Source organism: Phyllostomus discolor, chromosome 10 (assembly GCF_004126475.2).
Source record: "Phyllostomus discolor isolate MPI-MPIP mPhyDis1 chromosome 10, mPhyDis1.pri.v3, whole genome shotgun sequence".
In the NCBI taxonomy this organism is placed as follows: domain Eukaryota; kingdom Metazoa; phylum Chordata; class Mammalia; order Chiroptera; family Phyllostomidae; genus Phyllostomus; species Phyllostomus discolor.
In genome coordinates, this window is record NC_040912.2 from 35,499,445 (window position 1) to 35,525,580 (window position 26,136).

General features: G+C 36.9%; 1 protein-coding gene across 3 annotated transcripts in view; it reads left to right on the forward strand.

The window, feature by feature from the left end:
• ELAPOR2 (endosome-lysosome associated apoptosis and autophagy regulator family member 2) overlaps nt 1–26,136 on the forward strand; it is a 184,453-nt gene that overhangs the window by 94,232 nt on the left and 64,085 nt on the right. For 2 of the 3 annotated variants that reach the window (XM_028526179.2, XM_036010671.1), the window contains 6 exons: nt 8,540–8,735; nt 11,614–11,761; nt 14,781–14,867; nt 16,966–17,071; nt 18,689–18,841; nt 19,415–19,503. In XM_028526179.2, the coding sequence (XP_028381980.1) occupies nt 8,540–8,735; nt 11,614–11,761; nt 14,781–14,867; nt 16,966–17,071; nt 18,689–18,841; nt 19,415–19,503 (779 nt within the window). Of the gene's footprint in view, nt 1–8,539; nt 8,736–11,613; nt 11,762–14,780; nt 14,868–15,351; nt 16,388–16,965; nt 17,072–18,688; nt 18,842–19,414; nt 19,504–26,136 lie in introns of those variants that run through there. The other variant, XM_036010672.1, reaches the window with a different exon arrangement.

Here is a 26,136-nt window from a genome sequence, read left to right on the forward strand (position 1 = left end):
TTGTTCTCTGTGTCTATGTGTTTGTTTTTGTTTTGCTTATTTCTTTTGTTTTTTTTTTGGATTCCCTATATAAATAAAATCATACTATTAGCCTTTCTCTGTCTGACTTGTTTCACTTAGCATAGTACCCTCTAGATCCATCCATGCTGTCAAAAATGATGAGATTTCACCCTTTTTATGGCTGAGTTATATCCCATTGTGTATATGTACCACATGATTTTTATCTATTTGTCTTCTGATTGGAACCTTTAATCCATTTCATTTAAAGTAATTATTGATAGTTATGTAGTTATTGCAATTTTATTAATTGTTTTCTGATTATTTTTGTAGTTCTTTATTTTTTTTCTTATTCTCTTGCTCTCTCCTGTTGTGTGGTGGTGGCTTTCTGTAGTGTTGTGTTTGGATGTCTTTTCTTTTTTCATTTTTCCTCTTACTCTCTTGTACAGTTTTGGTTTGTGGTTACCATGTTCTTCATATATACTAAGCTGTGTTTATAGCAGTCTATTTTAAAGTTGATGGTTGCTTGAGCTAGGACACATTCTAAAATTACTACCATTTTTACCCACCCCTCTATGTTTATGTTTTCTCATTATTTTTTTAAATTCTTTTGTTTGTGTATGTTTGTGTGTTTCTCTTAATTTACTGTTGTAATTACACCTGGTCTCCCTACTTTGGCCTTTTAACCTTTGTACTAGCTTTAGTGTTGGTTGATACACCAATTTTATAATGTGTTTGCCTTTGTCAGTGAGACTTTTTTCTTTGCAATATTATCTTATTAATATTTTTAATTTTTTTCTTCTTAAAAAAGTATCTTTAACATTTCTTGTAATATTGGTTTGGTGGAGATGAACTCCTTCAGCTTTTTCATGTCTGGGAGATTTTATTCTTAATTGTGTATATTTTTTCTGAAAGGTAAGATAACTACATTCAGAATTTAGGGCACATTTGTAGTTATATCATCATAAACAATGAGAAGTTAGCATTTTTTTTTCTGTGCCTAGGAAATTGTGAGTGCTGGAGATATATATATATATATGTGTGTGTGTGTGTGTGTGTGTGTGTGTATGTATATATATGTAATACTTTTTATTTAACATGTATTAGAAAAATATTGATTTTTTTCAACTATAGACATTCTTAATTGAAAACAGAGTCTCATTTTATTCTTTGCTAGAGGAGAGGAGTTCTAACCCTCTCATGACTCCTAAGAAAGCTCTAAACACTGAGATATTTGTTGATGCCCTCAAATTAGAGACCGACTTCAGTGTCTCTTTTCTGTAGGTGAAACACAGAAATCTAATCAGATCTGTAAAACTCATTTTACGTGTAAAAGGATAGAAACACTGTACTCAACAGGCTTAGTCTGGGATGTCAATTCATTGAGTTCCAGGTGTGCAGAGTGTTGAAGTTAAATCTGCTCAGCAACACACGAGCAAGGGGTGAAAGGCAGGGACAGATGAGACCGTTAAAAGAATAGTTCCAAATCAGACTTTTCATCAGTTGTAGTGTTTGATGGGAGCTATGCTTGAGAGAGCTGCTCTGAAAAAAAAAAAAGCGTTTTATCAGGAGATGAGAGAACTCAGCCCTGAAAACTGCAGAATCAAGGGCAGAAAGACTACCAGGAAGTAGAGGGTGACTGACACTTTCTAAGAGGAAGAGTTCAGGAGGATAAGAATCAGTGTTAGGACGTAATTGAAAGTAGAGAAGACTAATTTAACAGATGTATTGTTCTGCCCCCACTGGTGACCTCATCAAATACTCTGACCAGTTTCCTTCCCCTGACTTTCACTGTTGCATTTTTTTTTTTCCTATAAACCCTTTGTCATTGACGCCCTATGAACTGGAATTGATCTCCTCTCCCATCAAACACTGAAGCCAAGAAGCCACAGTCAAATACATTTATATTATTTTTAAAGGTAAAAACTGCCTTAGTTAGAATTTGCTGATCAGTTTTCCTGCCAAGAAACTAAGTACACTAATTTTTTTTTTTAAAGCAGAGTGGGGTGGGGGACATCTTCTGGATGTTGAGTTCTGTCTGGGAAGCACAGTGATGACTGTACAGTCCTACCTGATGGAATGGGTGGTCCTACCCATGCATTGGAAAGGATGTTAGAGGTGAGGATTCATTTTCAGAGACGTAGAGGCAATACTTTTGCTAAATATTTGTTTCAGAGGACAGTGAATTAGAGAACATTAGCCAGAACTGATATTAATGTACCTTTTTGTATGTCTCCTGCCTTGATTTCATTTTTATAAAATGAGAGATGAAATGATTTTTCTTCCTTCTCTGTCAAAGAACTTCACAAATCTGATCTTAAACTTTATATCTCTGTGGTCTACAACTTTATCCCCAAGTCTTAATGAAAAATTAAAGATTGTTCCTGATAGGGTTGGGCTTTAGGAATTTGGTTCTAATGGTTTGATCTTGCTGCCTCAGAGTTTATATGGCAGCTTGTGTGTTACCTCATGTGACTAAGCAGGACTGATGGAACTAGAACTTATGTTTTTTGATATCTAAGAAGAGTTTTTAAAAATGCTATTCTTTTTCACTTCAGATGAGGACAGTGGGTTTTTCTTAGCTTAATCACAATAAAATCTTCTGGTTTCATGGTACTGCAAGGAGTCTCTTTATAAGGTAGAGTCCTGGGGTGGGGGTTCAGGGAAGTCTGTTAGATGGAGAGTTTGCCTGGAGTGACTGCAGAAAAGTTGCTCAAGGGCACACAGCTGAGGAACCTTGGGATCTGTATTGGGAGGATTGGTACCAGATAATCTGAAAAGTTCCTTTTGTTCATTCTGGCGGTTTAAAGTATTATTATATATCATGATTTAATTATTCTATGACCAAATCATGCCTCAGATTCCATAACTTGTGAAATACGTAAATTTTCGTAGAGTACTTAATGTGATTGAGAACTTCAGCAAGAAATAGCCTTTTATTATAGTATGGTTTTGGAGTCTCTCTGTCTCATTTTTGTAAAGTGAGAGATAGAAGCTATTTTTTTCTTTTCTAGGAATTTCACAAATAAGAGCTTAAAAAGATGGTGGTCAAGTGTTCTCCTCATCACTAGCACTGAGGGAGGAAGAAAAGCTGAGATCCAACGCGATGTTCAGTGTCTCTTAAATGCCATTCCCTACCTTCATTTGTTTTTTCTGTGAGAAGAATCATGACAGGCAGTTGAAGTTTTAGTTATGTGATAATAATATTGACTTGGCTAAGTGATTAATGAAGGTAAAATTTATCAGCTTTGAGGTCCAAACACTGTGCATTATTTTTCCTGTTTATATGGCCATTAATGGTACTAAATAATAATGGTTGTAGAGCATTCTTTTATAGCCAGTAATAACAATGCCTATAGCTTTAATCTTATTTATCTTATTTAAATGAAACTAAACAATTGGGGAATAGACATAAAGACTTGCCTTAATTCTGGAATTGATTTAATTAAATGTTTTCTCACAAATGTATGTAATTATTTTTTAATTTAGCTAATAGGTTAAAAGATAAGGTATATTTTACAGTGAATTGTAGCTTAGTGAAATGTAAATGTGATCTATTTTGAGGAAGATAATTCTAGACTTGACTAGAATAGAAGATCTATGATAGGAGGGACTGTTTCTTCTTACCAAAATAGCTTTGTTTGCCTAGCAAATATTAGGTACTCCAGAAATATTTTTTGAATGAATTAATGTAATATAGTGTGATATCCCTATACTTACCTATAATGACATTGTATAGGGTCACTAATTCATCTTCTCATTACACAAATGAATTGAATATCCTTTTATTACTCTTTGATATTACTGTTTACAGTTTAAAAAACACATTTCAGTAATAACCTTGAGTTAAACAGAAAATGGATGAATTATGAATAAATGTAATTGATAGCAGTAACTTTTCAAAGCATGAGGTGAAAGTAAAGAGAGATATTTTTATAGTTAGGCATAAATTTTCAGTGATAATCAGCATATAAATGATTTAGTTTAATAATCATTATTTGGTACGTTATACTGGGTGGTTATACAATCCTATTAATGCTTTAGATTTTCCCCTCACTTTTTTACATTCCAAGTAGTTTTCACAGTGTCTCGTTGGACTGTGAGCAGTCTTATGAGGGAGGAAGAGGAAGTGGTATTCTCATTGGAATGTGATGGAGGTGCAGAGGGTCATCCCAGCTGTTTGCAAGTTGGTGACAGATGATGATAAATGGCATTTTTCCATTTCCAGTTCTTCATACCTGCATATTTTAACCTTTACTAAATTCACCGTTACAGAAATAGATGGCAAAAAAGAAGAGGCATAAAGCTGTGACAAAGAACACTGAAATTAGCACATGACCTCTTGGTTACAGTTTAGACTTGAAGAAGTAGGATGATTAGGTAAATATTATGAAATCACAGATTAAGAACGTTATTAAGTATTATGTGACCTTATGCAAATAAGGTCTTTCTGTTCTCATATCAGGACTTTGGAGTTTGCTTATCTTCTATTTCAAGGTTGTTGAAGAAAAATAGTATTTATTTTAGAAGTGACTAAATGTTCAAGTTAAACATAGTCAACTCACATTTACAACAGTTACAACACCCATTTATAATAACTGTTCATCATCCTGCTTTTGTTGAAAGGGTCCTATATTGTATTCTAAATGCATTTGAATGAAAAGAGTGCAGTCAAAGGCTTTTAAAGATTATAAAGCCTTTAAAATCCAACTAAAAACTGAAGACCAAGAAAGCAATATTGAAGTAGAAAGTGGATGTGGCTCAGAAAGAAGATATCAGAAAAGGAAAAGCTGCTCATTGTTGGTGACCGCCCAGAGAGGTTAACAGTGCGGTGCTGACATAATCTCAGGGAGGGAGTTGTGTTTAATGAGAATGTGTGACTCTTGGGTTCCTTTGGCATATGGCTGTAGAGCTGAATTCCAGATGGAAAAAAAGAATGAGGAGTATGAAGTGATCAAAATAAAAGACACTTCACAATCTTCAGCTCCCTGTATTATGATAGTCCCTAGACTCACTTGACTAACTTTGACTACATAATACATAATTACTCTGAGGAGAGATGAACTCATCAATACAGTGGCAGAATTATCATTGTCCCAGGCCCCTGAACTGTATTATTCAAAACTGTAGCTAACATTTGTCATGTGTTTTATGCCAGGCCCATTGCTAAATGCTTTATGTAGAACATTTCATTTATTCTCAAAACAAATAGATATTATTTTACAGGCAAAGGCATTGAGAGTTACGGAAGTTAGTAACTTGCCAAAGTATTTCACAAATATGTGTTTTGGGTATGATATATTAAACACTCCACAAGAAATCTGAGTGTTGGGAATAGTTATTGCTTTATGACACACATGAACATTGTTTAGCAGTTCAAGACAGCAAATGAAGAATGGTGTGAAATATAATAATGAGTTCATTTGGAATTTGCTTGCCCTTTTGCATTGATTGTAATAATTGTTTGAAATGAATTTTTGGGGGACACCAGCTTTAGAATCAGACAGAGCTAAGCTGAAATACCATCTTTGTCACTTGTTAACTGGGTACATTTCTAAACAGGTTACTTAATGTACTGTTCCTCAGTTTTTTCATTTGGTCAGTGGGCATAGTATTTTCTGCATGAGTCCATTATGAATACATCAGTCTGCATTACTCATGGATTCCATATTTGCAAATTCATCTACTTTATACATTCTATTTGTAACCTACAAATCAATACACATGATACTTCTACAGTTATTTGTAGATTTGTGTAGAGCAGTAAAAATTTGAGTCACCTGACCACTTGGTACCAACTGAGGTTGAACAAGGTGACATTCTGCCTTCTTATTTCATTCCTTGTATTGTTAACAAGGGTCCTTTTCACTGTCCAGTTAATACCATGAATTTTGCATTTCTGTGCTTTTAATTGGTGATTTTACTGTTTAAAATAGTACTGAAGTGCTGGCTAGTGATTTCAGTACAAGAAGGTCGGGCTGCACCCTGTGGAGAAAATTGATGTGTTAAATAAGCTTCATTCAAGTATGAGTTGTGATGCTCTTGGCCAGAAACTCAATGTTAATGAATCAACAATATATTAAATAAGATGTTTTTAAACTGAAACACACATAAAACAAGATTATATATTAATCTGTTAATAAAGGTATTGACCAGAGGTTTGCAGGAGCCTAACACTCTGTTTTCTCTGGGAGCAATGGTTTAGGATTCATTGGTGTCCACAGCTTTATACAACCACTGCAGATAGACAGGACTGACTGTAATAAATACTCAGTACCTCACTTTCAACTTTCTCAGTTTTCCTTCTGGTCTTAGACAAGGAAACACCCCTGAAATAGTTGGGTATATTCTTAATTATTTCAAAGGGCAATGAACCCTGAAATAACACAAAAACAATCTTCTCCTTTTTAGCTTCTAGAGTCCTCTATACCAACTTGTCATATAATATTACTTGTTATTAAAAGTCCAATTTTGGACACTGAACTATACTTTGAAGATAACTTTATCAGAAAGTAAGTATTTTTAGCTTAGCAGGCGATATAGTCTCTGTCACAACTATTTGACTCTGCCATTATGGTATAAAATGAATATGTCAATGAATGGTTATGATTATGTTTCAATACAAGTTTATTTACAAACTTAGGCAGGTGGCTAGATTTGGCTTGTGAGCTGTAGTGTACAGATCCTTGATTTGGTGTAACATTAGCTCTTGGTTTATATTATCAATTTACTAGAAGACCTACAAACTGAAGAAAGTAAAATAAAAAAAAAATCATAACTGTGCTTCTCTGTTGCTAGTACTTGTAGTGATAATAATTACATGTGGTGAACATTTATTAAAGCTAGGCACTATGCTAACTACTTTATATTTTATTTTCTCAGTATAGCTGTATGAGGCAATACTATGATTGCCTCAGGGGATTACGCCCTCGGGGGACATAGATTTGCATTTATTGGATGAGTAATAACTGAGCAGCAGCACTACCTTCTTTTCTGTAACTTTGTCAACTACCAGTCCCATTGTCCATGACTTCTGGGCACAGTTCTCAGAATTAGCAGAAAACTTGGCATAAGTAATAAGATGGAGGTTCTGGAAATGACTAGGTTGGAGTGGTAAGTATTAAAAAAAAAGGGCTCATTTTTCAGAGGTAAGAACTGAGGCCTGAAGAAGTGAAGTAACTCACTCAAGGTCACAGACTTAGAAAGTAGTACAATCTGGTTCCTTATTTTGACCTTGTAGCCAGCATTCAATATTCTGTGCCTGACCTTTCCTTATTTTCTGATATTTTACTAATTTGGGGATGCTGATCTCAAAATTAGAAGTTCATTGTATAGCATCTTAAGCTTTTCTGAAAAAAAAAAATCTTACTGTATTTATTTAGTGGTTAAGTAGATGAGTGTGGGTTTTAGCTCTTTTTTTTAAGTTTTTCAAAATTAGCGTGTTTTTATCTTTTGGGTAAGTTTCCAAATGCATTCTAAAAGGAGAATCAACCTAAATGTGAGGCTTTGCTGCTTTACTCTCCAGTGGGAGATTTGTTTTTCTTTATCTGATAATTTGAAGGTTTTATTTTGTTCTTGTTTGTATAATATCCTGATTAAAGGATTAAAAACCCTTTGCTATGATTGAGTCAGTAATACCACGTTGAGTGCAGAGCCACGCACTCAGGGGACATAGATTTGCATTTATTGAACGAGTAATAACTGAGCAGCAATACCACCTTCTCTTCTGTAACTTTGTCAACTACCAGTCCCATTGTCCATGATTTCTGGCCACAGTTCTCAGAATTAGCAGAAAACTTGACATGAGTGATAAGATGGAGGTTCTGGAAATGACTAGGTTGGAGTGGTAAGTATTAAAAAAAAAAGTCTCATGTTTCCAGAGTGGAGATACTTGTTTACTTATTGCATCTACCTTTTATTTGGACTTAGTATTTGATGGCTACAATTACAGGCCCAAAAATAATGACCCTTGCTTTCTAGAAGCTCAAAGCCTCACATCAACTGATAAGTGGTGTTCCTTTTGATGTCTCTCTCTCTCTCTATATATGTATATATAGATTTCTCTCTGTATATTTGTATTTATTTATTTATATTTATATATTGTATATATGTTGCTTTAATGGATGTATGATGAGTAGGGGCACAGAGGGAGGCAAAACCAACTGTCTGGTTGGTTGGGGTCAGGGAGGTCTGTTATAAAGGGGTCATTTTTGAGTTAGGAATGAGAGTTTTCCAAATAGAGTAGGTGGGTTGGTCAGTACCTCTAGAGAAAGAAGACCACAGCAACAAGAAAGAGGATGAAATATTTTAAAATGATATGAATTTTGTTATGCTTGGAAAAGGCTGGGGCAAGGGATGAGGCTGGAGAACAGGTTGGGGCCAGATTCTGAAGTGCAAGCAGTGATGAGGGAGACTTTGGAAAGCTTTAATGAGGTTGTGACATGAGCGGAGTTTTATAAAAAGAATTCTGGTAAAGTGTGAACGGGAGGAAATTGATGGGGAATCTGGTGACTAATGGGTTATATATTCTTCTGTCTCCCAGCTTTCTCCTGTGCTTCTGGAGAGTATCTAGAGATGAAGAACCAGGTATGCAGTAAATGTGGTGAAGGCACCTACTCCTTGGGCAGTGGCATCAAATTTGATGAATGGGATGAATTACCGGCAGGATTTTCCAACGTTGCAACATTCATGGACACTGTGGTTGGCCCTTCCGACACCAGGCCAGATGGCTGTAACAAGTAAGAACCCAAAGGAACGACTGGATCTCCATTGAACAGTTGAGAAGGGTGTAGTTGCTCTTTTCTAAAAAGAAGTTGAGGATAATCTTGGTACTGATTCGGATTATAGATAAACTAATGACAAAGAATCATATTTTTGGACAGTTATTACAAATAATGTAGCTTAATTTTTATGAAGTTAAAATAATTGTTCTCAGGACATAATAGATACCATATGTAAAAATGTGATAAAGCTGTTATAAAAACAAATTAATTTTCTAATAATATATGTATAACTACACTTGAGCCAGTGGCATATCTATAAACCCTTCTCTGATTTTTAATGGATAATTTCAGTTTTTTTTCTTTTCCCTTTTGAAAGGAAGAATGTATAGCCTTTATTTAGACACTTGATTTCCTATAAGAGTGGGTTGAATATGTGAAGTGGAAAGCCCATTTGCTTAATTTCTACTTTTAATTGATTAGATTATTAACGTTGCCTATGATGCTGATGGAGGAATGTGAAAGTATTTTGAAAAAACAAAACAAAACAAAATGTTTATCTTTGGTCTGTAATCCTTTCCATTCCCTTGCATTGACTGTGTAACATTTCCTTTTCCATGGCCATGTTGTTAAGCTTTCGGCCTCCGACTACCTTCTGACAAGGAACTCAAACATTTTCCATGAGCTGAGGATGCTGGAACTTACTAGCTGTGCTGATAGATATGTTCCCTGCCTCCTTCCCTATTTCCCCTCATTTTCATATAGATTGGATGTTCAACTAGTATTACTTTCTCAGCCTATAAAATTTCCTTTATTATTTTTTTACATATTTGTTGCTCAAAAATTCTATCAGCTTTTATTTACCTAAAGTCTTTATTTATTTTTAGTTTGGCCTCATTTTTGAAGAATATTTTTTGGACATAGGATTTACTCACTGTGTTTATCTTTTATTTAATGTTGATTATATTCATAAGGGCTGTCTTAATTCCTTGTCTGTTTCCTTGGAATGTCTTTTTTCTCAATCAAGGGTCAGATTTTCTCATTTCTTTGCCTGTCTAGTAAATTTTATTTGATCCCAGACATGAAGAATGCAAATATTAAGATGTAGGGAAAGCAGATTGTCTTTTTCACTTAAAGGTTGTTGGATTTTGCTCTGGCAGGCAGTCTGTTTACTGGAAGAGCACCTTTATCTCATCAGGTCTGATTTTACTATTTTTTAGGGTGGCTCTGTATTGGTTTCACACTTAGTTCTAGGTCATGACCTTTATTCTAGGGCCAGAGTTGGCAAAACTAGGCCTGTGAGCCCTCCCTCTACTTTTGCAAATTAAATTGCATTGGAACATAGCGGCGCCCATTATTTATGTATTGTCTATGGCTGCTTTGGAGCAATAGTGGCAGAGTTAGGTATTGCAAGGGATAGATTGTCTACATGGCAAAAGTATTTCCTCTCTGGCCCTTTATGAAAAAGTTTGCTGACACCTGCTATAGGGCATGGCCTTTATAAGGTGTGGCAATTCTGGAATTTTAAGTGTCTAGTAGGTTATCAAGTTTTTTCCTCCCTGGCTGGATTTGAGTTCCATTGACTCCCATTAAAGTGACCTTTTTGATTATGCCTCAGCTTTGCAGTGGCTGCTAGGCCTCCATACTCATTCCAGCCCCAAGCCCAGCCCCTACAGAGAAACTCTACAGACTTCCAGAGCCACGGTGTTCTCTGATTCTCATGCCTATCAATTCCAGTGTTTTCAGCTGCCCCAAGCACTCATTTCTGCTCCTCAGCTCAGTGAGACCCCTGTGCTTTGCTTGGGTGCCATCTCCTGGTGTCACCGGTTTGGCAAGTGTCCTGAGGAATGAGGCCAAGGTCAAATTGGGCTTACCTCATGTGTTTTCCTGCCCTCAGGAATCTGGTCCTGCACTGCCTATTGTCAGTGCCTGAAAACGGCTCATGCATTTCATTCAGTTTAGTAGACGGTTGAAGAGAAAGGGCGAATCCAGTACTGGTCAATCAGGTTGGGATGTGAAGGTCTCAGTCTCCTGTTTAGATTGTTTTTCTGGTAGAAAAAGGAAAGAATCTGCCAAAATCTCACTCTTATGATCTAGGTAAAAAGTTAGATCTAAAGAGAAGTATATTAAGTTGTATTATCATACAGTTTGGTTGGAATTTTTTTTACCCCAAAATTTGACACATAACTCATGATTAGGTTAAATCTAAGCATTAACTTATGGTCAGATTTACAACCCGAATTTTGTTCACCAGTGTATTTTTTAATTTTTCATTTTGTTTTTTAGATAAAAATTCCAGACTTTTAATGCTATGAAACTGTGATCTATATTTTATTTAGGTTTCTTTTCTTTTACCATTTAGTCCCCTTATACCTCCCTACCCCAATCACCACACTGTTGTCCATGTCCACGAGTCCTTTTTCCTCAATCCCTCCACCCCCCACCTTCCTGCTCCCCTTAGCAGTCATGCTGCTCTCTATTTATTTAGGTTCATTTGAAATGGGCTTTTTCTAGAACTATTTCTTCTCTCATATCAAGAAACCTCTTTCCCCCCTACTGCTGTGTATGTGTTAATGCATAAAATTTCAGATGTTATTTGAGAGATCAATTTCACCCAAGACTAGTAGAATTAGTGATTGTCTCTTTAGTGATCAAATTTTTGGTGAAAATAGCAGTTTCATAGCAAAATTGATCTTACCAAGATTTAGAAAGTCATGTGCTATACGGAAATGAATCTTTTTCCATAATGGTGTTGGCCTTGGAGTTTGAGAAAAGCTTGTGGTCTTCCCTGCTGTGCCTTGCTGATGGAACTACTTTTGAATCTGAGTTACATAACTTGTAAACAGAAGAGGTTTCTGAATGCTGATCTACAATGCCTCTTGTTTTGTTTCCTCAGCTCTTCTTGGATCCCTCGTGGGAATTACATAGAGTCAAACCGTGACGACTGCACCGTGTCTCTGATCTATGCTGTGCATTTGAAGAAATCAGGTTACGTCTTCTTTGAGTACCAGTATGTCGACAACAACATCTTCTTTGAGTTCTTTGTAAGGCCTTTTATATTCTGAAGTTTACTTTTTAAGGGACATTCATGTAAAATTTACCTTAATCCGTGGTTTCCATCATACTTTATGCCTCCTCAGTTTTGTGTGTGTGTGTTAACCGAATCTTTTGATACTGAAAAGAAACTTTACTTTTTTCTACAATATTTTATTTTCTGGCCAATAATGCCTCTTCACCTCTGAGTTCTTGCCTTGTAGAGTAACACTTGTTTAACTTTTGGTTATGATGATTAGCCAACCATTTGGTGTAGACTTTCTGCATGACAAGGATTTTCCTTCAGATCCCTTTTAAATTGTGATTTTTGTAGCTACAGATGCTATTTTGTTAAAAATGTCTTGCCAGTGTTAGTTTTGTTTAAAACAGTTCTTTTTCCTCTGCAGATTCAAATATTTGAATTATTTAAGTGTAGTCATGGGCAGTATTGCAGAGGCAGAGGTGGATGTATGATTCTGATCCTGTTGGTTTGCGCCATCTGAAGGAACACTGGATGGGACCGCTGATGTCCCTGGCGAGAGATTAAATAGCATTACAGAACACAGGATAAAGTAGCAGTCTAACAGAATCAGCTGTTATCTTTAAAGTTGTTTAACTATTTTATATAGACTGTAGCTAATGTAGCAAATATTTGTTGTGGCAGTGACTGGAATGTTTGAGAAAATGTTTTCAGATAGACCTTGTATATTTAAAAAAGTGTGTGTTGTGCAAATCACTGGCAAAATATCTTGCCAAATGTTTCTGTGGTACAGATTTCAGGAGGAAGTGTTCTAGCAATTCTAAAACAAATATATATTGCTCTCGATAATGGACATTTCTAAATCACAAGTTTGGGAGGAGGAGAAAGTTTTGATTAAAGTATGGACCTTAGATTTGAAGTCTGGTGATTCTGGCCCTAGTCCCATCTCTGCAAGTGCCAGCTGTGGGTTATTGGGCAACTAAGTTAACTTCTCAGCCCTCAGTATTTGCTTTTGTCAAGTGGATGGTGTGACCAGACCTTTAAAGGAGCCCTCCGAGCTCTCGTATCCTTTGATGAGTTTAAGATGTTAAGCAACAATCAAACAGATGTGCTTTTTAAGCTGCTTTTTGTTTGCAAAACACTTCTCAGACTGAGGTATTACCTATTTGATGGGACAGTTTTGCAATATTAGTGAAACTAAAATGAAGTTAAGAAGCAAGGTAATTGTATAATTGTTTGAATAAGCACTTGGTTTTGTGCTGTCCGGCAAGTGCTTTGAGAGCTGTCAATAAAGGTACTCCAGGGCACAGAGTTTCCTTACTTTCTTGCAATAATGCTCTTGTTCTTCTGGTGATAGACTGAAGACGTATGGTAAGTTCCCATTCCTTCTTTTATTGGTATTTCAGCTTCATAGGTTGTGATTTTTTGATTCAGAGGGGCAGGTTGCTCATGATAACCCTACAAGGGTTAATGGAAAGAATGTCTGAGGACCAAAAGATGCAGTTGTTCCTGTGGACATTACATAATTTAAAACAATAAAGTATTTAATTTTAGAATGGCGTGGGACTTTCATTTAGCCCCACCCCCCTTATTAAATGGTGGGACTGAAACCTAGAAAGAGTGAGTGACTGGACCAAGGTTATACCATTGCTAGTTACTTTGAGAACAAATAATGAAACTCATGTCTCTAGAACGCTGGGAGAAAGAAGGTCGTCATGACATATGATGTTTGATTTTGGCTGAAAAAAAGCTGTCAGCTTATCCAAACACTGACCTCCAAAGGTCTATGCTGGGTCCATATCTGTTTTAAAATGGCTTAACACTTACATGAAAATAGCCATTAGGATTATAATATAAAGAAAATAGTTAAATTCAATTAAAGCCAATATCATCAGTAGTGGAAATTCTTTGGTATTTGCATGGTAAAGGATCTATTTTCTAGTTAGTAAGTCTTTAGGAAATTTGTCTGATGGAGAATATGTTTGTGTTGTTTGCAAAGTGGTCAAGAGGATGAATGAAGAAGCAAAATGATTTAGAAAAGAAAGAAATAGCTATTTGGGTGGAAGTAGCATAGATGAAGAGACCCTATTTTAACTCTACTCTGTTACTGACTATTGCGCAGTATTATTCTAAAGATGGCCTAACTTTTTTTTTTTTTGATTTTTTGTTGTTGAGTTGTGTGAATTTTTTTTTAAGATTTTATTTATTTATTTTTAGAGAGGGGAGGGAGGGAGGGAGAGAGAGAGAGAGAAACATCATGTGCGGTTGCTGGGGGTTATGGCCTGCAACCCAGGCATGTACCCTGGCTGGGAATCGAACCTGGGACACTTTGGTTCCCAGCCCGCGCTCAATCCACTGAGCTGCGCCAGCCAGGGCAGATGGCCTAACTTTTGATGTTCTCATCTTCTTGGTAGACCTAGAAGAGTAGGGTCTCGAACCGTAGGCATTTTGGAAGAATTTTCTGGAAAGCACAGAATGTTTGGTGCTAAACGTATTAGCTGTAGCCTTTTGAATTGGTATGGCAAATGATTAATGTTTGAAAATCTGGGACTTTGACTGCAGTTGCAAACCCATATATTCCAGACTAAGTACTCGGGAATGGAAACACACACACAAAAAAACCCTTTATTTATTAACTTAAGATCTTACTGCCCCAAATATTGTAAAAAAATAAACTTAGTTTTTGTACCATTGGGCCTACATGGTGAATGTAAACTTCTAAAACAATTTGGTAAGATTTTTGTAACTACTTTTTCTCTTTAAGTAGATTTTCAATATTAACAGCTTGCTCTTTCTTTCCCTTAACCAGCCCCCTCCTTACTTCTCAGTGAACTAGACTTTTTGTAAAAATAATGACAATGGTTTACCTACAACCTCTCCCTCATATGCAGTTGTCACTTAGGCTTCAGAGGTCATATGTGTTTATTCGCAGAGAGGTACTCATGGGCATTGTTTAATGTACATATTGAAAGAAGCTCCCACAGCTTGTCCTGTGTGGAGTACACAGTTAACACAACCAGCATTCACGAGCCGTTGTGTTGGCCCCGCAGATTCAGAACGATCAGTGCCAGGAGATGGACACCACTGCCGACAAGTGGGTCAAGCTCACCGACGGCGGCGAGTGGGGCTCTCATTCTGTAAGTCTCCCTTTGTTCTCTCTGTCAGCAGCCCTGTTTTCCCCTCCCTTTCCCAACCTTTCCCAACCTTAGAAAGTAAACTTTCTAAAAAGTTTACTTTAACAACAGAAAAAAAAGGTTTCGCAATTATTTATTAATTTAGACAATTTCCAGAGAAGTTTTATGGACTCAGTCTTCAGGTAAGTTTTCTTACCTTTCTCTGTCTCCTTAGGCTCTTTCATTTCTCTCTCCCATCATACTCCAGCTTTTCTCCTTTTCTTTTTAAATATTTGACTTTTTAAAAAGATTTTATTTATTTATTTCTTAGAGAGGGAAGGGAGGGAGAAAGAGAGAGAGAGAGAAACATCAATGTGTGGTTGCTGGTGGTCATGGCCTGCAACCGAGGCATATATCCTGACTGGGAATCAAACCTGCAATACTTTGGTTTGCAGCCCGCACTCAATCCACTGAGCTGCACCAGCCAGGGCTACTTTTCTCCTTTTCAAAGGAGCATTAACAAGAAATGAGGCTAATCAAATGAATATGCAAAACCTCTGAGTATGTAAGTTCACATACGCTCCTGTCATGGGAGAGAAAATTGATGGCTCTAGGCATTGGAAGGACCCTTGAATTCCTTTCATCTAGCCTTCTCTGCAGTCTCCACAATGTGACTTTTCAAGTTCATCTTGTTAGGGATTTTGCTGACCCTGTTGCTGAGGAGCTCTGATTACCACAAAATTCATACATGTTTGGAAACTAAACCTTCTTTCTATCTGTTTGCCACTGATTAGTCGAAGTTTTGTGGCCTCTGAAAAATGCCTTCATATTGAGTAAAGTAACTACCTAATTCTCCACACATAACTGTGAATGCTTGAACGCAAATATCAGGTAACACAGTCAGTGTATCTGTTAGAATTTGAGGCACTTCCTTGGGAGTGAGACATGCACTTAAAATCCAACTCTGGCTTAGAGTAGCTGTGTTTCTTTAGAGAATTGCTTAATCTCTTTGAATCTGGGTGTTTTTTTCCCTATGGAAGAAATAAGACCATTCTTGCAGAGTTAAATGAGATGATGTATGGGAAGGGCCTGTGCAGTGTCTGCAATGTACACTGAGCTCTATTTCATGAATGAAGACCCATCCTTGCCTTTGTGCTGTAGCAGGTGCTTCATCTTGGAGTGAGTGATTAGTACACAGTGTGCCTTTCTGAGTATTTTTTGATCTGTATGCCTGGAAGTGACATTAGTACCACTTAAGATCTATTTGCCTAAACGTTCAGTCACTTGGGCTTTGAAGGTACAAATAATCCTTGGCAACAAATATGCTTTCTTCACTTATAAAGACTTCATACAGGACGGAAGTACTTAATGCACTACTTCTCTGAATCTCTGGCAAGGTGAAGTGGTTGGGTGAATTTTAGGTTTACACGGCTTGAATTTGGCCAGCCAGAGACTGTGTAGGAGAATAAAGGTGGCAGATGAGAAAGCAAGGCACCCTTCAAATTAGTTTGCTCGCCTGAATCAGCATGAAATTTCTCAGAAAGGTAGTTTGATTTATAATTAGAAAAATGCCCCAGTTGCAAAGAAGGCAGATATTAGACACAGTATCATTTAAGTTCTAAAGTCATAGAGTTAAATTGGGTTATTCTATAAAAACAGTTTTATTTTCTGTTGTTGCAGTTGTTTATTAAATACATTCAAAAAGAAGCAAACCCATTCTGTTGTCTTTTGTTCTCAGAGCTGAAATCTACTTATGAATAGTAGCATCCAACACACATATATAACTGGGCTGAATGCCTTTTACTCTCTAAAATGAGTCCATTTTAAATATAAACCAAGACTTCATGCAGATGGCTTGAAAATCACTTTATCTTTTTCTTTAGACTTGAGAAATTTCCTTTCCTTCTTTATTACTGTATTTCTTGGGTTGGCAACATTTTTTTTAAGATAATTTGAACTTCATCAGAGCTTAGGTCTGAATTAATAGTGGACTTATATTTGTGGGTTTCAAATTAATGGTGTTTTAGTATAATGCAAAGAAAACTGTCAGAGATTAGCTTTCAGGTATGATTGGATGTAGCATGGTTTATCTGACCTGAGTGTCTTGTGTTTTTCCTTCCAGGTAATGCTAAAATCTGGCACAAACATATTATATTGGAGAACTACTGGCATCCTTATGGGTTCTAAGGCAGTCAAACCAGTTTTGGTAAAAAATATCACAATTGAAGGTATTTCATAGCAATCTGTTTTAGTAGTCAGCTATCACATTTTATATTGAGTTAAAATATTGATTGAATTTTTGGTTTGACTGGGTCAAGGGTTTATGGGACAGAAACTAATATGTTAGCTGTCATATAGACCTAGAGGTCTTGGTTTTATTCCTGGCAAGTTGACTGGCTCTTTGTTTTTGTTTTGTTTTGTGCCCTGAAACTGAATTGTTTAATCTGGGTGAAAAAGTAAACATGATGACAATTTTAAGTGCCTTTAAATAAAAGAAAAACATCTTTGTTAAATGAATAAGCCTGTTATTCATTTGTACCAGTCCCTGAGCTTACTCAGATTGCTGCTGTATCCATAAAAATAAAAATAAAATAAACATCGTGGCCTGTCTGATAAATCTCTTGTGCTTCTTTTGAACCAGCTAGGCCTTTGTGGCCCAGGAAAGTGGCTAGTAAACCCCAGCATTATTCATTCTCAGGGCTACTTCTAACTAAAGTAGTGATTCTCCTTTATTAAAGTTTGGCTGGTATTTTAATGTTTTAAAAGTGTGCTTGTTCCTGGGATCCTCACTATTAATAATCAGTCATAGCGACATCTTCTGGCAAAATATGGAATTACAAACCAGGAGAAAAGCTCTGTCTGTGACTTAGTGAGCAGATGATAAAAAGAAAACAAACAGGCAGCTGCAGAGATCAGAGAAAATGGTAGCTTATAGAATAGGTGGGACCTTAGAGTTTAGTCTGCTTGTAAGTTCATGGAGTTGTCTTTTGACAAATGAGTTTATACAGTTACTGTACCTCTAAGAAATGTCAGTTCAGCAATTCCACTGCTAGGATTGTATCCTAAGAACCCTGAAACACCAGTCCAAAAGAACCTATGCACCCCAATGTTCATAGCAGCACAATTTACAATAGCCAAGTGTTGGAAGCAGCTTAGGTGCCCATCAGTAAATGAATGGATCAAAAAACTATGGTACATTTACACAGTGGAATTCTATGCAGCAGAAAGAAGGAACTCCTACCCTTCATGACAGCATGGATAGAACTAGAAAGCATTATGCTAAGTGAAGTAAGCCAGGTAGTGAAAGACGAATATCATGTGATCTCACCTTTAACAGGAACCTGATCAACAAAACAAACAAACAGCAAAATATAACCAAAGACACTGAAATTGAGAACAGGCTGACAGTGACCAGGGGGAGAGGGGAGGGAATTTCAGGGAGAAAAGGTAAAGGGTTTCCAGGAACAAGGATAAAGGACACATGGACAAAAACTGGGGGGGGGGGGGGTGAGAATGGGAAGGAGGTGGGGAGGCTGAGGGGGTGGGCTGGGATGAGAGTAAAAGGCAGAAAACTGTACTTGAACAGCAATTAAAATTTTAAAAAATGGCAAAAAAAGAAATGTCGATCTCCTGTTTGTTTGCTTTTCTTAGTGTGTTTTATTCAGTATCAGTCTCAGTTCCTTGCATGCAGCAAACACATTTTTGGTGTAATTAGATAAAGGATTTGGGCAGAAACCTACTGTGAGTAATTCTCTCTCACTTCTGGTAGAAGCTGCAAAAAGGTGCTGATTTGCTTGCTGTTGTTGGGTCCTCGCCCCTACCCTCTGTTTGTCATTGCCCCGCAGGGGTGGCGTACACATCAGAGTGCTTTCCATGCAAGCCAGGCACCTTCAGCAACAAGCCAGGGTCGTTCAACTGCCAAGTGTGTCCCAGGAACACCTACTCTGAGAAGGGAGCCAAAGAATGCATCAAGTGTGCAGAGGACTCCCAGTTTTCAGGTAGGTCTGGTCTCTGCCAGCTTATGCCCTTCATTCTTTTCTTTTTAAATTTCCATTTGTCTGTGTATAGTCATAAGCAGAAGTCAAACATAAGTGGGGCAAGAACAATGGGACGAACAGACACCAAAGTGCTGAAGTGAATCAGCATTGAATGGATAAAAATGACTTCTTCTGCCCTTTTCTGCATGACTTTCCCTTTTGCTCCACAAGTAACTGTTTGGCTGTGCTTACACTAATCTAGATTCATGCTGTACTTTTAGATGATTTGTGGGCATAGAGATATATTTAGAAACTGTTAATTTATTCCAAAGTTACAATTGTAATGATAACAGAATAAATCATGTCTTTTTGGAAAAATGATGGTCTGCCCCCTGTGTGTCCTGGGCACACTTACTGCTCCAGTGAAAATAAAAATGTGAGCCCTCACCTTCTTTAGGCTAAGCTAGTCCTACCTAAATTCCTCTGTAAAGTTACTTTTCCTTCTTGTCTTTTGTATGTGTTTGTTTTGGTTTTCCCCTTTCCTAGAGTCACACAGGAATTGACTCATTTTCGAAATGCATTTTTCTGTTGCAGAGGAAGGGTCCAGTGAGTGTGTGGAGCGCCCACCCTGTACCACAAAAGACTACTTTCAGATCCACACTCCGTGTGACGGAGATGGAAAGGTACTGGCAGTGTTCAGTGGGCTCCATTTCATATCTATTCAATCCTCTTCCCAAGTTGTCAGACTCTAATTTGTGGATGAGAGAGTTCAATGAGCTGATTTATAACATGTGTATGTAAAGTAGTGCAGAGGATATTCAATAATTTATGTTCTGAAGCCTGCCTTCCTGGCTTTGATTTTCCAATCTACTAATTAGTGCTGTGGGCAAGTTATTTGCTATTTCTAAGTCTCAGTTTTTTCATTTTTAAAGTAGTGATAATATCTGTTCTTTTTTTTTTAAGATTTTATTTATTTATTTTTAGAGAGGGAAGGGAGAGAGAAAGAGAGAGAGAGAAACATCAATGCGCAGTTGTTGGGGGCCATGGCCTGCAACCTAGGCATGTGCCCTGACTGGGTATCAAACCTGTGATGCCTGGTTTGCAGCCCTCGCTCAATCCACTGAGCTATACAAGCCAGGGCTCTGTTCCTGTTTCATGAAGCTGTTCTGAGAGTGTAAGATAGTCAACGTAAGGTTCCCATGCAGTGCATATTGAGTGCTCGATAAATTACTGCCATTTTAAACAGTTAGATGTTTTAAAAAATAATAACATCAGGAGAAGCATATTTTTAAATTGTGTCCTGAGACCACATAGTAAGTCTTCACATTGGTGATAGGTTTTGAGACTGAGTGAAGAGACATGTAACCAAACTACTTTTACCATAGGTTAAGCACCTGTAGCATTTCATCAGTGTTATAATGCAACAATAAAGGATGCTGAAGATAATGACTTTATTTGGGGACCTGTCCTATCCTGTAACTTCTCTTTGTTTGGTTTCTCAGTAGGCTTTGGCAATAGAAAAGCCATGCAAGCCATTGGCTAATTTAGTTATGGCAGATGACTGTGTAATTGCCTTTAGAAAATGCAAGGTAATTACCATATAAACCACACTGAGCCAGAGGGAAAATGCACCCACAAGCTCTGCAGTTGACCTGCCATTCTCTTATTTAAAAAGTGTCAGCTGTACCAGCCTCTTCCGTGGGAAAAACTGAGATTACAGCAGCTATGATGGAGCATTCTTTCAGTGTGTTTGCATCTTTGCAATCATGGCATTTAATTTCTTGACCTAGTTTGGAAAATATACATAGTTGTCAGTATTTCTTTATTTCCTTAAGTTTTTATCCTGAGGTCTGGATCTACAGTTTTTGTATGGTTATTGTTCTTATTCTTAGTCCTTAAGTACTTTTTAAAGGAATTTACTTTTGAATGCCTAAGACAAGTCCACTCTACTATCTGCATTCTAGTATCTGAAGTACTTACGAATGCAGAATAATTTGAGGGAAGGCCAGTTTAAATTGGTGGAAAATTTCAGTAATTAGAAGTGCTCCTATTATTTTTAATAAAAACAGTAATTCAGACTAACAGCTCTAAATGACAAGGCACTATGAAGTAAGATCTTGATGGTCCCACAATAATGGCCGAGTATGAGCTGTTTTTACTTAGAAAATATATGTAGAGAGCCACTAAGTGGGCTGAAGTAATTTGGAATAATGTTCCTTTATTTAAGGTTTTCCTAGATGAACTTGCCTTATTAATAAGTAAAGGCAATTAAATTCTATATAATAACTAATACTTCAGCATTACTGAAGCTTAAATGAATGAGATCGAATATAAAAGTGAATCTGTTTTTGCTATAATAAAAATATTTAGGAGTCATATTTTTATTATGTCAATGAGTGGTGTGACAAAATCTAGTTGACTTGGGCCTAAAGGAAGTGAGGCTGTATAATATATGTAGAATGCGCAGAGCACACACACATATGCGCACACATGTGCACCCACAGGCGTGTTGTGTACACATACACACAACATATGTTTTTCTGTTGATCTAGGTGAACTCTGAACCTGGTTTTGTTACAGAGCAAAACAATGGAATAGCACTCCATAAACTCAGTGATTCTTTAAAAAGTGATTTAAAACTTATTTCAAGATAAAACTTCCTAACTTCAGTAGTAAACAAAAGCAATGGGAATTTAATTAAATAACATATAGTGAAAGTATAGATTAGGCATGTGAATTTGAATGTTTTTGGTTTTTGTTGGTTCCAACATTTTCATTTGTTCTGGTTTCACCTTTTTAAAAAAGACTTCATCTTGTTTGGAGTGCCCTGGTGATTTGCTGTTGGTTTAGTGATGTTTCCCAGGTTGTTCAATGACTGCCTGTCTTTGATCTTATTTTCCCCTTGTTTAGAGAGAGGATCATCAGGTGAAGTGGCTACTGTGCTATACAGACTTTGAACATTATACTTTATATGACAGAAATGTTACAAGTTTCTCTGTTCATTTTGAAGCTTAGTTATTTGATTGGTTCCTGACTACTGGGGATGTTTTTTGAGGGGAATTTTAGTTGTTAGCTGGAACCATTCTTATCCTGATTAAGAGACTCTCATTAATGTCATGAAAAATGTGGAGTACCTACTCATTCGTTCATTCATTCAGTGAATTTTACTGAGCACTGGCTGCTACAAAGTGGTGGGTGATGAGGGCAGAGCTTAGGATAGGTGGAAGAATGTAAATGTCTGTACGAATTGTAGAGCAGAGGTTGTTAAACTTTTGTGTGCATCAGACTCGCCTGGAGGTTTCTGTCCCAAACCGTCTGTTTCAGTAGATCTAGGGCTGGATCTGAGAATTTACATTTTGAAGAAGTTCCCAAGTGATTCTGATTCTGCTGGGCCAGGAACCTAATAGTTTGAGTACCACTGGTCTAGACTTTACAGGAAAAGATAGTAAAGAAAAGAACTATTATTTCCAATTGTGATCAGTACTTTTGCAGAGAAATCTTGAGTTTTATGTGGATCTGACCTAGTCTGCAGAGGTTTCAGAGCTCTGTATAAAACCTAGGCAAGAGCTTGGGAGAGAGCATTTCTGGAAGAAGGAGCAGGATGGTGAAGAACTGGTGTGGGAGGGGGTATGGGGAGTCTGAAGAACTATGGAGATGTGGGTGTGACTGGAATGTGGGGCTCTGGGCAGGAAGCTGCATTAAACGCAGCTAAGGACACAGGCTAGTGCTAGAATTGGTATGGTTTCACAGTAGTGGGTTAACTTTTCATGTATGCTTTGTTTTCAAAGAATGCTGAGAACCCACTTTTTATATACATTGAGGTACACTCATATAGCTGTATACAAGCCCATGCACAGATTCAGTGCTTGAGATTTGAGATCAAAAGAATGTTAACCAGTGATAATGGGTAAGTATTCATGAAGAGAAGGCATCTTTAGTGTTAGGAAGGTATTTGATAGAGCTTCTCATGATCTTCCTATGGATAACAGAATTGTGGACTAAATGATATGGCTAAGTGGATATATGGCTAATTGAAGAACTCTATGTAAAATGTTTAATAAATAGATATAAACTAGGAATGTAGTTGATATTAACTAGGAGTACAGTTGGTATCATATATTTGCCATAGCAATATAAATTTAATAGAGGGCTTCATACATATTCCAACTCATACAAAGAAGATTATGAGCTTAGATGACTTTCAGAATTTCATTTTAAAATTCTTAATTTGCATGAAGACATCAGGAACAAGTAAGTATATCAAATTGTAAATTAGTAAAGCTGGGAAAAATGACAGAATTAAGACTGAGAAAGATGCCAGTATGCTTGAACAATGAGGTTAGATTAGAAAAATCAAAATTTATTGTGTTAAAGTCTCAGATATAAAAGTATTTAGAAAGAGAAACATTGCTCGCCAAAAAGATTTCCGAGAGAATCCAAGCTTGAGAAGACCTGACTCACCAAATAAAAAATGCATCAGCTATTTAAAGAGAAAAAACCTCCCAAGAATACAAAGGATACTTGGTTTTTAATTAAGCTGTTCATTGTTGAAAAGCAGGTCTCACGTGTCTGCCATTCCCACAATAGTAGCCTCATAGCAACTTGCAAAAGTCAGGGTGATAAGGCTGTTAGACAGTCAGCAGCTTAGACAAAAGCCATAGAGTTTTATTCATTTTGAGTACTAGAACTAAACAAAGTAACTTTTTGGGAGGTCTGTTTTATCCCAGGGCAAAATATGGTGTTTTTTTTGCCCCTCATTATGGGATGGGATGCACATTTCCTTATAATGGTGGGAGCACAAGGTGTCAGATTTGTTTCCACACTTGGGGATAATTATAAAATTCTGTTAATGAATTTTAAAAATACTTTTCAGAAGTGGGATGGGGGAGGTGGGGCAGAAGGCTCTTGACTCATGAGACTGGGAAGTCAATATAGAGTAAATGATTTCATCAAGACTTTCTCTTGCCCTTCTTGCGCGTATTCTTGGCTTCTTTGACTTCCATCTCAGGCAGGCTCTTTCCTGTGAAAGCCACCAACACCCTCACAGCTTCTGATTGTAGGAGCACAGACCAAACTTTCAGAAAAGACTCTGATTGGCCTTGCTTGGACCACAAGCCCATCTCAGACCAACCATTCAGTCCAGTCATGCGGTCTAATCATGTCGGATGGCTTAGTTCCCCTGCTAGTCCTTGTGGCTCTGGAGGCCAGACATGTAACTCCGATTCTGTCAGCGTTGCACATGTCAGTTCCTTCAGAGACAGAAATGGTTGGGTCTGTTACCACAGTGAAAAGAGGGTGATTCTGGGCAGGTTCACAGAATGTATGCACTCTTTGTAAAAAATCAATTAATTAAAAATTTTATTTTAAGCTTGTCCTATGTTTGATTTTCTAAGGACCCTCCACATTGTTCTTCACAGCACTGTACCAGTCTGCACCCCACCACCAGTGCATGAGGGTGCCTTCTTCCCCACGTTCTCACCAACACTTCTTTGTTGCTTTACTGGTGTGAGGTGATGATATGTCATGAGGTTTTAATTTGCATTTCTCTGATCATTAGTGACACAAATATGAGAAGCATCTTCTCATATTTGTATTGGCCATGTGTATGTCCTCTTTGGAGAAGTATCTATTCAACTCCTTGTGCACTTTTTAATTGGATTATTTTTTTTTGCTTGTTTGGTGTTGAACTCTATTCTTTATAAATTTTGGATATTAACTCCTTATCAGATGTATGGTTGGTAAATATGTTCTCCCATTCAGTAGGTTGTCTTTTGGTTTTGTTGGTTTTTGCTATGCAAAAACTTTTTAGTTTGATCTAGTCCATTAGCTTATTTTTTTCTTTTGTTTCCCTTGCCCATGGAGATACAGCAGAAAAAAATATTGCTCAGAGAAATGTCAGAGGTTTAACTGCCTGTGTTTTGTTCTAGGAGTTTTATGTTTTGAATCTTATATTTAACTAATTAATCCATTTTGAGCTTATTTTTATATATGGTACAAGAAGGTGTTTTAGTTTCATTTTTTGCATGTATTGGTGCAGTTTTTCCAACACCATTTATTGAATAAATTGTCTTTACCCCATTGTATATTCTTGCTTCCTTTGCCAAATATTAATTGATCATATAGGTATGGGTTTATTTCTGGGTCTGCTATTCTGTTCTGTTGATTTCAGTATCTGTTTTTATACCAGTACCATGCTGTTTCAATTTATAGCCTGTATTGTAGTTTGATATTAGGTAGTGTGATACCTACAACTCAGGTTCTTCTTTCTTAAGAGTGCTGTGGCTATTCGGAGTCCTCTGTGGTTCGATATAAGTTCTTGGATTATTTGTTCTGTTCTGTGAAAAACACCATTGGTATTTTAGCTCCTCAGTGTGTGTGCGTGTCTTCAAGCATTGCCTCTAATTCCTCTTCTTAATCAGCTGTGCAATTTAGATATTATTTTACCTTGTTTGCAGATGAGGAAACTGAGGCTTAATAAAATTAGTTAAATAATTTCTCAAAGGTCATAGCTGGTAAATCTTAAGGCTGGAATTCTACCCCAAATCTGTCTCCAAATCTGATGCTTATATATCCTCTTCATGTACTTTTCTTCTTTATATTATAGCAGTTTGTAAACCTGTCTTCTTAGGGTTATAATATAATCTCCTCCAGAGCACCAATTTGTCTTATTAGTATTAAAATTTTCCAGTGCTTTTTTCTACACATAGTAGGTACTTACTAATAATTTCTTAAATAGTAAGTTTAATCATCTGAAGGGAAGTCATAGGAAAGAATAAATAGATTTTTCTGTGTTATTATGCAAGGCAAAATTTGGGCTAATCAGGTGAATTTACAGAAGATAAATCCCAGGGGTATGTAATGATTTTCTAACAAGTAGAGCTGCTCAGTTGTGGAATGGCACGTTTTGTCAAATATGAGATTTCTTGCCAAGGCTAGAAGAGTGCCTAGTAGGAAAGGATGTTTTAGAAGGAAACCTTCTTGAGAGGAGATGTTTGACCTGCAACATCTTCATCTTAAAGTCTAGGAAACAGATGGATCATAGGGGGTTTGCTAGTGTTTTGGTGTCAGATTATCTGGCACTTTTCTTTGGCCTTTAGCAAACCTCAGTATTATAAAGTAGTCCAAGTGCTAAAGGTCTGTAACACAGTACTTCCGAGTCTTATAGCAGGAGTAAGACACAGGAGACATTTAAAAATAGGTTAATAAAGGATATGGGTTTTAGATCAGCCTTTCTTCCTATATGATTTTAGCAAGTTAAATATACTTGTTTCTTAATTAGGATGATGGGAAAAGAGCATGGCCTTTCTCAGTGACTA